At 30.1% G+C, this 16,033-nt stretch overlaps 1 protein-coding gene across 1 annotated transcript; it reads left to right on the forward strand.

Annotated features, from left to right (window-relative positions):
* The first annotated feature begins 1,400 nt into the window (after window positions 1-1,400).
* Window positions 1,401-2,587, forward strand: LOC149531356 (F-box protein At3g44326-like). Its single transcript, XM_089808329.1, has 3 exons — window positions 1,401-1,534; window positions 1,715-2,329; window positions 2,422-2,587. Exons 1-3 carry the CDS (start codon window positions 1,401-1,403, stop codon window positions 2,585-2,587), a joined length of 915 nt encoding a protein of 304 aa, XP_089664455.1.
* Window positions 2,588-16,033: the final 13,446 nt, after the last annotated feature.

The raw sequence follows: 16,033 nt of genomic DNA on the forward strand, positions 1-16,033 counted from the left end.
CAATATTTTAGGATCCACTAGGTGCATTTATAGAGCAAATATGTAAAACTATATTATAATTATTTATTAATATTATTAATGAATACTTACAAAAAGTAATTTATAGTAAACTATAATGTATTAAAGTTTTTGTCTTTTAATTCTTTTACTTATTACAAGAGTTTTTTAACTTGTAATTTCTAAATATTGACTTTCCTTGTAAAATTTAAATATTTTTATATACATCATTGAAACATAAATAGATATCTTCCTATTAAAAAAATTAAAAACTATTTATTTATTTTAAACTAATTTATCATATCATAGATAACTCCTCTTATTAAGTTGTTAAATTTCATAACTATTTAATATATGATTTCTTTTTTTCAACTTAAATAAATAATAATACACAAAATACATTTAAATTCGTTAACAATATCATATTTTACTAAAGATGTAGAAAGCAATTTTTTATTTTTTAAAAATTGACAATGTCTATATTTTTATTTAAATGACAATGACTAAAATTTAAAATATAATTTAAAAATATAAAAAATTATCTAAATTGTACAATTTTCAAAATTTTATTTCATTAAAAAAATACAATGCCTAGTAAATATTTAAAATATAAATATTAAATAGAGTATTTAATATCTTGTATAGTTTTTTTTTTAAGTTTTAAATCATATTTAAAAAATACTAAATTTAAAAATGATGGTAAATACTAGCCACTAGGTGGCACTTGTTACAAACATACTAATATAGAACAATACACAATAAACTTTCTCATTTCATTTTAAATAGTAATTATATTATTTTATGAAATGTATCATTATATTTCATTTAATGTTTTAATAACATATAAGTTTGAATTTGATAATAGATTATAAATATGATAACTTTGCTTATATCTTTATATTAATTTCTAAATCAAATAATTTTAAAAATAAAATAAATAGATGCAAACTATTTTTAACAAATGTATCAGCAATATATAATTATCTTTTCATTTTAAATACAACTAATTAAAATAAATGAAATAAGGTCTTAAAATAAAAAAATTTCAACAAGTTATTAAAAATTAATATATGATATTCATTTAACATACAATTTAATATTTTAAAAAAATTATTACCCAAAATATTAATGTACATACATAAATATTTAAATTAAATATCTTGTTGGTTGATCATAAACAATCCTTAAGTTTATTTATATATAAGATATTATAATACAAATTTAATATACAAGTAACACAAATCAATTTGATATATCTAACTTAACTTGTTAAATTTATCAACATATTAAAAGAACACAAATCAATTTGATATTTCTAACTTGTTAAATTTACCATATAAAAATTCAATTAAATCATAAAATACAATACGTTTTTGTCGACTGTACTGTCGCGGGGTCTGTGCATGGCTGACGGTACGGGACAGTCTGCCGCGGAGTCCGTGCATGAGGAGAGGCGAAAGGAAGCAGACGGAGGAGATGAATGGTGTCATACCCAGCCAGTCGAAATAACTGGCTGGGTAGCCGTTGCCGTGCCTATGCAGCCACGAAAATCGAAAACCATACCAAGGATTTTTTTTTTTTTTTTTTTTTCAAAACTACCCCTTATTTTCAAATTTTCCCTTTTTCATTTCAAATTTCTTTAGATAAACTTAAATACTAAATTATGTAAACTATCCAATTTTCTCTGTGAAAAAAAAATTAAAGAACCGGGGGCCAGGGGCACTATTTCATTAAATCATGTCTCTGACGGCGATGTTCTCACAGAAATCTTAGGTCGTATGGATGGCAAAACCCTTGCAAAAGCGGCCTGTGTTTCTCCACGCTTTTCCTCCATTGCAACTCAGGAAAGCTTGTGGGAAGATGTGTGTTCGACTCGCTGGCCTTCCACACAAAATCCACAGCTTAAACATCTCACCTCTTCTTCACCCAGTGGCTTCAGGAAATTCTATGCAAGCTGTTTCTCTGTTATTAAAGATCCTGATGAGGCCATTCAAAGTGGTTCCACATTCTATGACCATGTTGATCCAGCTTCTTCAGATCTCATGTGGGTTGTGGATGTGCAATATGAGAACAAGCCAATCTTTTCCAAGATCGTGTGGGGGGTTCCATATGCAGGCGATTGTCCAGATTGGTATCTTCAATCTCCTTTCCTGATTGACATCATTAATCTTCATACTCATCAAGGCGGTTTGCCTACAATTATGTCTGTTGATGAGGTGGGGACTAGAGAGGGCAAAATATGGAGGCAATTGATGGAAAATATGAAGTTGATTTGGATTGCAATAAACAAGCGAACAGGGGAAGCTGCAAATCTTTCAAGTTGGAGAGAAACGTGAAATATCATGTGCAATTTGGCAGCTTATTGCCCGCCGTAGATATATTGCCTTGCAAGGTCGTAAAATGTATACTTGAAATGAAATACAGAGTTTTAGCTACCGGTGGTCAAAGCAGTTTGAAGATGACTGAGCTTGGCGTCCGCTTGGAAGACATGAGCGGAGATGATGTGAACGGAAGCAAAGGTTTGAGAATGTTGGAGAGATCTCTGCGTTACAACAGATTTAATGGTCGCAATAAGGTTTTGGAATTGTAGGGGAATTTGAAGGAATACACGCCGACACCAAGAGAAGTGCATCGAAGGAGTGTTTGGATTGTAAATGTTATGATTGCATGTGTTTCATTACAACATCTCATGTCCCTTCTTGGGATTGTAGCAGCCAAGGATTAAAAGGACTCGTCTTGTGTTTACCAGCAAATGTTGATGAATGAGTAGGATTTGTCTGTCTTCATAGGATTCCATCGTTTCATGAAAACTTTTTCAAAGGGTTGAAATAAAATTTAGTGTATGGGGATGTAAGGTTGAAAAAAAGTGTTGTCCACAAATGTCACACATTATATATCCTCCTATTGAATAATTTGAAGATATTGTTGTTCTAATGTCGTGTCGATACAATTCTTAGTTTCAAGAGGAAAAAAGTCGTTGTTGATTGTCACAACCCAATTTTGGTGATGCGGAATAAAATGAGTTATTTTGCCACCTGGACCCTTGTTAGAATGTTGTCTTTCAAAATGAAATTTATTGAATAGAATTATCGTAAATGCAATTATTTAAAAAGAGTTAGTTACAATATTCGGGGGAGGGGAGTAATTAGGGTCAGTTTTTGTCTGAGGAAAGGGGTATTAAAAAGAAAAAAGTTATGAAGCTAGGGGACATGGTGCGGGAATAAGGAAGGAAATTGGAGACAGAACTGGAGGTGGTTGTCAGAGACAGAACTGCAGGATGAAGGAGGTGGATAGAGTGGATCAAAAACAAACACGAAGACATGATAAACATTCAAATCAATAAGCAAAATACAAAGACATCAAGTTGTGCTACAGCACTTCATACTCATGAACATAACTAAAATCTATTACAAATCCATAGAATGCTACAGCATTCCATCCACTCATGATCCACCATGAGAAACCCAAAATGGGCTCTATTGATCCACCATGATCAGATAAACATCTGATGCTTAAATCCTTACATAATGCCTCTATTTATAGAGGTCTGAGAACTCTCTAGAATATCAAACACATGTATTGCATGACATATAATATTAACATATATCATTTAATATATGCAACTACTGGTAGTTGAAGACTGATTCTGAAATGAACTTGGGCGGCTGTATGCTGCTGTTTGTCTGCTTTTAATGTGAACGGTGCTGAGTGTGGGCTGGACGGTGGACGGTTAACCAACCATAAGGTTGCCGACAGTTGATAGAAATTAATGCTGCCAACACAGGAAACAAAGCTTGGAAAATCACGATTCAACAAGGTCAATACCAGGTTCTTCTATTTCCTTCTTGCGCTGAGTTTATGAATGCATGTCTTTGTTCAATACAAATTGTATGAAATGGGAATGAAGTTCTTATATTTCCTTGAGTATGGTTTGGACATACTTGTAAAATAGTCGCTTCTTTCAAATCTTAATGCATGCCAGCTATTAAGAAAGGAAAATGAACCATAGTTAAGGCATCACTTATATAGTCAAAACACCCTATTACATTCTTCATGATTTTTTTTTTAATGCATCTTGCTACTGAACACCTTGTGAAGGAAACGATTTTTCAATGCCTTATTAATCACGAAATTTTTACTCACCGTTATTACTCCAACTTTGATTTAAACTTGAACAACTTGGCCTCTTTATCCGATGTTTGGAGTGAGCATTAGCAATGGATGGAGAGGTAATCTCTTGGTTAATTTGTGAAAGTTACCCCTCTTTTTATACCTACCACAATGTATATTGTGCCTAGTGACATCTGAATACTGAAAAGTTGAAATTGGTTGGAATTACCTTAGAGTTTGACAAATTAAGGAATGATAGACTTCCAATTCTATAGTCTTATATTGGAATAACCAGTTGAAACTATAATGAATTTTTATATCTTCCTTATGAATTAGTGTGTTGTGTGAGGTATAACTTATGTATGATGTAGAAAAATCATTTCTATTGCTGTGTGAATGCTCCCTATGAACAATGTGTCCAACAATTTTGATGCAGTTTGCCTTGTCTTGTGAATGCTGCTTGTGAACAATGTATCCAATATCGCTGATGCAATTTAGAAGGATCTGTGCTTTTATTTATTTATTTTTAAATCAAATAAGTAATTTGATGTGAAGGCTTGGGAAATTAATTGCACTAAGTTCTTGCTACAATGTGAATATCATTTTGCACTACCTAACTTGAGCTTGTGGTCATTAAAGGAAATATTAAAGGATATTACATTAAGGATTCATATTCTAATTATTATGAATTTGTGGATTGAGAACTTAACCATAATGGAGCTCGATAATACATCCTTTGTATAGAGATTATTACTTGTAATCTAGTAAAAATTGAATTGATTTTCTACATAGAGAAAAGGGATATATTTGGTGGTTGACAACCTTGGCTTAAGACTTGGAGAATATAGCATCTCGTGTATGGTTTTGCATAAAATAAATAGTATATAAGCTCATAATATTGTATATAAACTGAGTTGTTACAATCTACTAAATGAGAAATCCTTATGAACGGACAACAAGTAAGACACTCTGAAATAGGTTAATTGTCAAAACATACTTGTCTTCAAATTTTGATCATTCTAATTGCTATCTTATGTTTGGAGTTTTATAAGTGGTTAACTCATTGATTGTAAAATCATCAAAAATTCATCTTATAAGTGTACTTTGGAAAGCAATACCTAAGCAATGAACTTAGTAACAATTGTTTAGTAATCATTGTGATTCGTATTGCAATTTCTAAACTACTGTTTTACATTGCATAAGATTTCCTTACTCTTATCGAGTGTTTTTCATTGTGTAGAGTGACTAGATGAGATATTTTTATTAGAGGAAGAGCATCCTATCATATTTCCTTGTGAACTCTTTAGTGATGTGTTTTGATAACACTCTGTGTGAAGTATTGTGGAGTTAAATCTACTTTCATATGAAATCACTCAAGGGAAGATATTTTTTCCCTAACAACTTCCAACATTATGTCCTAACAATGTGTAGAAGGGTGTTGTATGTGAACTATTAGGAAAGGGTATGAAATGAATATGATGTATTTGTTTTCCTTTATTTCCACCTTCCTGTTGTAAATTAATGTCAAGTGTTTGGGTCAAGCTATGTATTGCATATGTGTTTTACATGATAATAATTGTAGATTTTAGCAATCCAATCTTGTCCATATTTTGGGGATAATGATAATCTAGATATCAATACTAGCATTCGTTGCACTTGTAATATTTAAAATGCCATAAAAAATGTGTAGAGTGAACACTTAAGAGCTTGTGTTAAAATGAAAAGCCTTTGTTAGATATGGAAAATAGTATACACTTTTATTCACATTTCATTCATTATATGTTATTAATCATGGGAAAACTACTATAGATTTCTTGAACTATGATGTCTTTTATTACATATAACCACCTCTAAATTATCCATGGTTTGATATGGAGTGTATTCTATAGCATGGTGGAAAGTGGTTAAAAAGTGGGTTTTGTTATACAAATACAATAAACCTTGGATAGATGGTATCTTCTAATTATATTGTTGACTATGTGTTATACAATTCCATTACTTCTCTTGGTTTTACTTGTTTAAACTTCCTTGTTGCCGAGCTAGGTATCTTTCATGTCAAGAAAGATTCTAGGGAAGCTTAATAGTTTCATGGTAGGGTGGTAAAGCACTCCTACAATATTCTCTCCCTTGTGTTTTTGGAGCTTCTGTCAAAAGGTCGACATAAATGGTACATCTCAATATTTTGGTAATGAAATTATGGTTTCTTTTAGATTTGAGCATATAGGTATATGTATCATTTTTGTTGAAGTTAATGATAATTAATCAAATAATGTTGACTATTCAATATTCAAAAGACTTTGACTGTCGTTGAATTTTTTGCATTTTATGGAGATTGTTGATGTTGCATTGGTTATGTAGGAGCAGTCTTTACATTGATTATCAAGGAACCCTAGTAGAGCTCCCTCATTCGAAATTCATATGTTAAAGGAACCCTAGCAGAGCTCCCTCATTCAAAATCCATATGTTATTTGTTTAATTTTAAGGGCTTCAATTTTAACACATCCATGGAGTGATGCAAGAACTTGATGTGCAAAACATTGTTGAAGTAGAACATTTGAATGTAAATTATTTAAATTATAGATTTCATTCAACATGGTCTACATGCATATTTACTTGCTATATTAAGCACAAAAAAATAATTTGCATAATCTAAAAGTAACAGTTTTTTAAAATAAAAAACATGGATCATCAAAAACTATTAATAGAGGAGGCAATAGAAAGATGTGTCTGTCTATATCAAAGTTCACATCATTCCTAATTTAGTTCATTCAGAATCAGGTGTTTCATACTTGCAAGCACAATTGTTTTTTTTTTTTCAAACTTGTCATGTAATTGACCACCCACCTTTTCAACTATTGGTCCCTAAAGAGTTAAATATATAGTTTTCTTAGACATATCTAACAACATTATTGTATGTGGTGGAGTCTCTATGCCATTTGTTCTTTTGATTGTAGAGGTAGAATAAACTGATATGATAATTCCTATTACATCAATGGATGCATTATTATTTATTTTGGCTATTTCACTAATAGGTGTAAAATTGAATTGTACTTTCATAATTGATGAGTCAACCTCACAATAGATGATCTTTGAGTCAGCAGTGAGAGTGATTTCTAACCCACTATTCAACCTGTTATATTTTTTTGTGATTAATGGTTCCACCTAAAAGTGTATAAATTGCACCTACGTTGTAGTGTGAATTGCTTGCAATATCATTCAAACAAGTTACTTTTGTTTTAGTTCCTTTGACATCTATAAGGTCAAAGATGAAAAGTTGGCTTGCTCCTCAAGGGTTCTTGTAGTGTACTATTTCACTCTTTGTTGTGACACAAGCTGTTATGGTCCACCTAGGCTGATAAGGATTTAGATTCCTTGTAGGTGTAATCGAAGTTGGTGACTCAAGATTGTTTAATGAGGATTATACACCAAACAATATTTTTTGATGTGGCATTAGTAGTGGTGGTATAGTAATGTTGAACTGATTTGATGTGGTTAGAGTATCCACAATTTTTTTTTATTTGTTGTCAAATTTATCTGGATCAATAGGAACAGGTGTGACATAAATTTTCTTATGTGAAGTTATGATATGAAGATCACCAATCACTATCCACCTATAAATGTGTTACAGTTAATTGTTAATTGAGGATAAATTGAATAATAAATAATCTTTTGAATAATGCTATGATACTAAGGTAGTAAAGAATTGGTGCACTAACCTATTTGTACTTATTCTTGGGCTACTATACTTTATTAATCGAATAATTGTTCCAACCACAATATCTTTTTTGAGTACAAAATTATTGTATTTGGTTGGTATTGATGCTCTTTGACTATAGAAACCATGAAATACATGTAGCTTGTATCTTCTATTGCTCTCATCCATGCCACCAAATTTGGAGATAGCAACAATTTGTACAATTGGTTCATTGATGATTTGTCCACTATGTATCTTGGTTATGACATGTGGGTTCAATTTTAGAGCCATGGTGTCCAATACTAGTCATCTTCATTGTTGATTATTTCATCATGACTTTGTCATGTGGACATTGTGCTATTGTTTCTATAAAACAAGTACAAGAATTAAATTTTCAATTGTGGATGCACTACAAAATTTATTTTGGATGAAAGCATTAATAAATTGTTGCTTCACTTATGAATAATTGCATTATATCTCTATTGTCATTTTTGTACAATATTTATTTTTGAAAGTAGTGGTAGATAACATGGAAATCATGTATATAGTAGAATATATATATTTAGCGTGTTTTTAGAAGATGACTTATTTTTGCATAAGCCTAAATCAACATTTTTTTGAATAATTGAGATAAGTCAACATTGATACAATAGATAATGATGTTTATAAAATCCACTGAACTCGATTGAGTAATGCAAACATTGACAAAAGAGACAGAGATGTTTACAAAACCCATAGACAATAATAAGGTACTTTTTTTGGTAATATTTATTGAATTATAAATTCTTGTTGACACATAGTTTGAATTTTATATATATATATATATATATATATATATATATATAATTTGAAAATCTTGTTAACATTTAAAATCCATCTAACTCATTTGACATAGGTAAACATTGATACAATAGTTAAAGATGTTTACAAAACCCATCGACTATAATAAGGTACTTTTTTTGGCAATTTTTATTGAATTATAAATTCTTGTTGACACATAGTTTGAATTGTAGAGATAATTTCAAATTTATTATAAGACATAAAATCATTAACTTATATAATAACATTGAAACATATTTAAAATACATATGTGACAGAGATACTTATGGAATCCATTTGATTTAACTAACATATGTAAACATTGACACAATAATAAGTTACCTTTTTTGGGATTAATTATTGAAATTAATACTTTTGTTTACATAGGTCTCAATTGTTGAGTTATATCAAACTTATTGTAAAAGAGGATGTTGAAATCTAGGGCAACTTATTGTAAGACAAATTATGGTTCCACACACATGGTTTCATTCGTCGAGATATTCTTGAACTTATTGTAAGAATATAGAATGATTTCATTATGCTTGAACTGTGTAGACATATTATTTTCATATACGACTAAATAAACCTAGGAAAACCTTTGGAAGTGAAGTTTAATCGCTGCATCATTTCCTTGATTGCAGTACTGGTCATAGTACAATTCTTGTAAAAGTGACGAAATTGCCTCAACTTTCATGCAAATACCATGGAATGCTTCACACACATCTTTAATGGTTGAAATTTAGATATGTTGCACATTTTTTGTACAAAAACTAGTCTCAAGTATGTGTTTGTTTATTTCTTGACATCTGTTGTGAATTATATCTGCAAGTTACATAACATTGTTGTGGCTAGCCCTTTAGAATTCACTGACAAAGAGGCTACAAGTGGTGGTGGACTGGTTTCCTCAAAGTTATTAGTTGAAATTTCTATATTTGTGAGCGAAGAGGGGTTCTGATTTCCTATAATTCTATGAATGGAAGTACATTTAAGATTTTATCTTGTCTACTATAATTTTTACGAAATAGAGATAGAGACATAGGAATTGAAATGGAAAAAAACTACATTAATATTTAGTCATTAGACATCTATAGCATATGTAATATATTGTAGATTTGAATAATTTAAAGAGCTTTAATGTCTCTAATAACCAAGAAAGCATCAGGCCAATTAGGATTCAAAGACTTAAGGCATGGATCACACAAAGCTTGAATATTGAGGTATCCTAAAATCGATGTCAAATGAACTATTTATAGTGGTTTTGGGAAATGAAGAAATTAAACAAATAATTGTATGTCCTAACATTTGAAATCTTTATAATTATCCCCTCTTCATGATTCCCTACAAAATTCCTACTGTATGAGAAATTGTTTTAGATTAGAATATTTAATGTATCTTGAATATTGGTGCAAACAATGTTTGCATGTAGCAGTTGATTCATTATGTCTAGCTAAATGTTTGCGAGCTTCTACACATCAAATCTTCTTTCATCAAGTCTAGTAGCCATTTGTCTCTTGTCTTCTTCTGCCATGAATTTTTCTTCCTTAGCATTCTTTTTCTATCTAGTCACTTCACATACCCTTACTAATTGGATTTCATGTTCTCTCTTCAATCCTTTGACTTCTTCATTCAGTAGGTTTCTCTTCTCCAATAGGCCTTCTATAGATGGACCACTTACACTAAAATTGCCATTGTCAAATAGTCATTTAGTGTCCTCTTCTTGATAGAGTGTATCATTTTGCTAAATAGCCAACTCTTGCCTTTTATTTAATGATCTCTTTAACTCCTCTCTTTATTCTTCAAGATGATGTACTATGATCTAGATGTCAAGCATCTGATGCTTGATGATTTTTCCCAATTCGTAAGCCTCCATCTCCAAGATCTTAACTCTCAAGCTATTAGACTTCTTCTAAGAGAACAAGGCTCTAATGCAAATTGTTGGAAGTCATATTGGGAAGTTAGATAGTTAGGAGGGGTTGAATCAGGATCTGTAAAACTTTTAACATCATCAAATAAATCAAACACATTCACCATTTAGCCATCTCAAATCTAGATCATCAACTACATAACTATTATGCCATAATAGATCTAAGTATGCATCACATTCATAAACATGAAAGCACATGTACACAGATAACACAAGAAATTTTGGTTACCTAGAAACCCTTCAAGGTGAAGATAAAATTAGGGTACGAATGATACCCAAAAATCTTCACTATAGTTGCAACAAAGTGTGTTTGTTAAGGCTACAATGTTTGATCACTTCTAGTGATCTACCCTATTAGGGGTTTGCCTTGTTAGGAGGTTACAAGACTTATTCAGCCTACCTTGATTAAATATTTAAACTTACAACTAAGTAAGCACTCAGATAGGAGATCTGAATAAGCATGTTAGGACCACTCTGTTAAAAGATTTACCCTGATATACTAGTTAGAATGTCTCAGTACATAATCTTTTAGTTATCACTCTATTACTAGGTTAAAAATCTTCTCTTTCCAATCTTGATTTGATCTCCTTATCATATATATTTTGTTTTTCTCTTCCTTTCTTTGTTCAGTTGTTCTGTCTGATCTCTCTTCTTCTAACAAACATAGCCTCCTTTGCTATCACTTCACATCACATACACACTCTGCTTGCATCCTTATGATTTATAGTTTGGGTCCCTCTTTAGATAACCAATTGACGAACCTTCTAGATCAAGATCAATGATCTAGATTCATCATTTTTTTTGTTTAGTCCTTCCATTTTTCTTATTGGTTACACTGCCTTCATAATGATTGATGTCCTCTGACAAAACATATAATTACCTACTTAGCTATCACTACAATCCATAAATTAATTATAGAAGTTGGCCAAAAGTAGTTTATAAAAGTGTTTGTGCCATCAAAAATGCATATGCCAAAACTGGTTTACTCATCACTTATATATCTTGATGTTCGATCCATACTAACATACATGTTGTGCCTCATCTTTTGAATGCTCGGCAATAAATGTCTTACTCAGCATAAATTATCTCTTCTTCACTCGACATTTACTGGTCTCTAACATGCTTGACATACACTATCACTCAGTCCAAACTAAAGTACTCAACAACCAAAGACCTACTTGGCTCAAACTAAAATGTGAAGAAGTATATCATAGATTGCTAACCCTTATTGGATGGCTCAATCACAATGATGACTAACCCACTCTGCCTAGGAAATGACTAAATGTTTAATACTAATAGAAAATATGGTTTGTAGTGCCTACCCCTAGTTTGCATTTTTACGATCATCGTCAAACTCTTTTAGGGCTAGTTTTATGTTGTTGGTTAGCAGTATTGTGTTGAGATTATCAGATATTGTTTCAAATTCAGTTGATTAAATGATGAGATTACTTGTTACTTTACATTTCATGTATGCATGATGATTATTACATTATTTTCAGTTATTGATTAGTTAGATGATTTATTATCATATGTGTTTTCTTATGGATACTTACCCCATACTTGCTTGTGTATGGTGTGCATGTTTGTTTTTTTTATGTATGGTGTGTCTGATGTGGTTAAGGAAGGGAGCTGTAGTCACTTGCTAGTCGGGATCTACACGATGCACCACTTCCTACCATTGCCTGTTTAGTTTAGTATATATTGTGCTTGTACATGCATGGTTTTTATGTAGGTTGCAAGTACTGGGTATCGACTTTCTTGAATTGCCAGGATGAGCGTACCCTATTGCATTATCTCAATGGTAAGAGAGGGGAGATAAATTCTCAAGTCCAAATCCCAACCCTTTAAGCCATTTGTCCTAATTGAAAATTAGAACAAGTATCTAAGTTAAGTACCCTCTGAATACGTTGGATAATGTAATTCATGATACTAACCCTTGGTTTGATTTTGTATGTATTTTGGCTATGATAGGTTTTTGTATTTTATTTTATGAGTCTTTGGTGTACTTTCTATTAATTAAGCCTAATTAAAAGATTTAATTAATGGTTTAATTTAATGAAAAATTAATATGATATTTTAATATTTATTTTATTTAATTAATTAAGAAATTAATTAAATTTGAAGATAAAAGTTATAATTTTAAAGTTGGAATGTGATAATATTTATTTAAATTAATAAATATTTTAGTAATTAAGTCTCAAAAATAAATACAAAAGTGAAAAATATATTAAAATTATTAAAAGATTCTAGATTTCATGTGATTAAAATATAAATATATTAAGATAAGAACAAGTGGAGATATTAAAGTCAGTGCATGAGATTTAAAAATAATAAATAAATTAAATTGGAAAGAGTAAAGTGAATATTAAATTAATTAATGTGCATTATTTTAATATTTAGGAGTTTGCAAATTCTCGGGAGTTGTCATGTAGAGAACACAAAAGTTTGCACTCTAAGTATGCACAAGTTGTCTACACTTAGGAGTTAGCATATTATTTGAGCACATGGTGTCTACAACCTTATGACTCATCTAGAAGGTTGGAGAAGACTCATGTTTAGTTGTCATGCTTATCTTCTAGTTCTTTCTAGACACATTCTAGATGCATCTTAGAGGCCTTTAAATAGAGGCTCTCCTAGTGTGTTTGGGCAAGCTTCAAAGCTTACATGCATTTGAGAAGCTCATATGCTTCTACATGCTCATATGTTTCTACATGCTCTTATGCTTCTTCAAGCACTTTTAATCACGTGGGAATTTCGGTTGGCTTGGATCTTGGAGGAATTGTGAATGTTGGAGAAGGAAGGGATTTTTTTATGGACTTCTCAAAGATGGAAAACTAGCATCAGTGTCTAGGTGCACTCATATTTTCACATATTCTATTTGCACTCTTTCTCTTCCTATCTTCTTCGTGACTGTTATATGTGTCTGAATATTCTCTGTGAATGAATCTGCAATTTTGAAATTAGAATCTAGATATTGGTTGAGAAGAAAACAATAGAAAAACCCTAGTTTCAATTTAAGGAAGAAATTAGTTTTAAATTGGGTTTGGGTTTGAATTGTAATAGAATCGTGGATTTGATTAGACAAGGATTTTTAGATGCGTATGAAAAAACCCTTTTATTTAATGGATAAATTAGAGAACAATTATTTTATGAGAATTCTTAAACTTATAGAATTGGAAAGCCCTTTTTATTTTAAAATTATGTATTTGTTCTCTTTTTATGCAAATCTGCATACATATACATATATATATATATATATATATGTATGTATGTATGTATGTATGTATGTATGTATGTATGTATGTATGCTATTCATAATAAATAATTATTATAATGATTTAAAAATATTTAATTAAGTAACGTTGTAATGATAAGGGGTCATGGATTGCGAAACTACGTACATTATTAATCAACTTAATTAATATGATTTAATTAAGATTAGTTAATGGAAAAGTTGTTTAATTCAAGTGTTGAGATTAATGTAAAATTGATTTAATAGAGTCAAGATGAATTTGTTGAAATTCTAGAGCATTATTTTAATGATTTAAATGTTAGATGGTTACTTATCCCTGACTATTTTTGGAGAATTTAAATTAGATATTAAGAGAATATTCTTTGATTTTAGTAAAATAATGGATAATTTGTTATTTAAACTATTAATTCAAATTTTAATGGAGTTGCTAATATAGTTAGGTAACGGCTATTAAATTAATCAAATTTAAGCAATGGGTTTAGTTGAACGATTATCGATAATACCAATGTTAGGGAAATTGCAAATTTGTTAATATTAATATTTGTTAGTTCAATTGTTATGTATAAATGCTAATATTAATTATGTTAGAGATGAATTGTCAATAATTTTGACAACTATTATTAAACTAAATATTGATAATTATCATAGATTTATATAACTTGTTAATAGTTATTAACAAGTTATTATTAAATTATTAATTTAAATATTAATGGATTTGGAGTATAGCTGATTGTTAATCAACTGATATTTATTGAGTTGTTAATATAGTTATAATATTAATTAAGTTATGTGATAGAACCTTAATTGAAATTATTATCGATAATACGAATTTGTTAAGGAAATATTAGTATTCATTGAAAAGAGTGACGAATGTGGTCATTATAGATTTATTAATAAGATTTTCAGTATAACTTGTTATTAAATAATAACAAGTCATTATTGAACTATTAATATTAGAGAATTGGACTATGGTTGGCCTTTAACTTACATATTATGGCTAGTTATTAATTGGGTCATTGATATGGATATGTAATTATTAATTAAATTAATTAATTAGAGTTAATTAAATTTAATTAATAATTAAGTTATGTAATAGAGTTTTAATTGATATGCTAATATCGATTCTTTTAGTGAAGTTGTAAAGTATTTACATCAAAGTTGATAAGTCTTATTCTAATGACTTGAATAATGACCTTAGATATTTTAATGATGAGACTTAGTAATATTTAATTATGAACTATTAGAATTTTAAAAGATCATGGACTATGTACCTATGTTAATTGATTGATTTAATTGATCATTTTAATAAAGTTATAATCTTCTTATTCAAAGATTGATAATCGACTCTCTTATAATTTAACGAATAATGATCCTTTGATTATGTTGAAAAGATGAAGTAACATTAAGGAAGTGTTATTCAATTAGAACATTGATCTTAGCAAAATAAAGCGAACGATTTTATTAAGTGTCAAATGATTTAATGAGTAGATATTTATCCTTAAGTTATTCTTAGAATATTATTTTAAATAATGGAAGGATAATGCTATGTCAAATGATAAATCCTATACACTTGAAGTATACTAGTAAACTGAAACTGAAACTCCACACATTATTCAACTATATGATTTTAGTAAACCAAAACATGTGTTTGCATTGTGTTTTCTCTATGCTTCTTGTTTTGGGTTTTTGGGTTGACTAGTGTTGACCAGTCTTAGTTTGTTACTAGAAGCTCAGGGGCTATGAAATGTGATGGCATGTTGATCTTATTTCGTCTCAATCTTTCTAAACCCAACCATGGTTATGTGATGGAATGCTCTATGAGATGTTTGTATTACTGATTGTTATTGCTCATCAGTCTTCTTGAGTGAAGCTGAGTTATATGTATCTGAGACACATGACTTAACCATTTTTGAGTCATCGATCAGTTATCCTTGGATTATTTTCCACCCGCCATGATGGAACTAAAATGTTGATTTATCTCTTGATGATGTCATGTTGTGACATGTTTTGTCTCAACCATTTTGGAGTCTTCGATCAGTATGATTTTGAGATATATTTTGGTTATTGAGAACCAATGGATACTTTTAATTATCAGTGATACCTTTATTTGCCAATAGAGAACTGTTGTGGTCATGATTATCTATGGATGCTTTTCAGTTGCTCATGGAGATTTGATGTTTTATTGTGGATATTTGATGATTCTTATTGTGGATTATCTTTTGGTATTTCTTTCCAG

This window comes from Cupressus sempervirens, chromosome 11 (assembly GCF_028749045.1).
Source record: "Cupressus sempervirens isolate cs-2001-9-10 chromosome 11, ASM2874904v1, whole genome shotgun sequence".
NCBI lineage: Eukaryota > Viridiplantae > Streptophyta > Pinopsida > Cupressales > Cupressaceae > Cupressus > Cupressus sempervirens.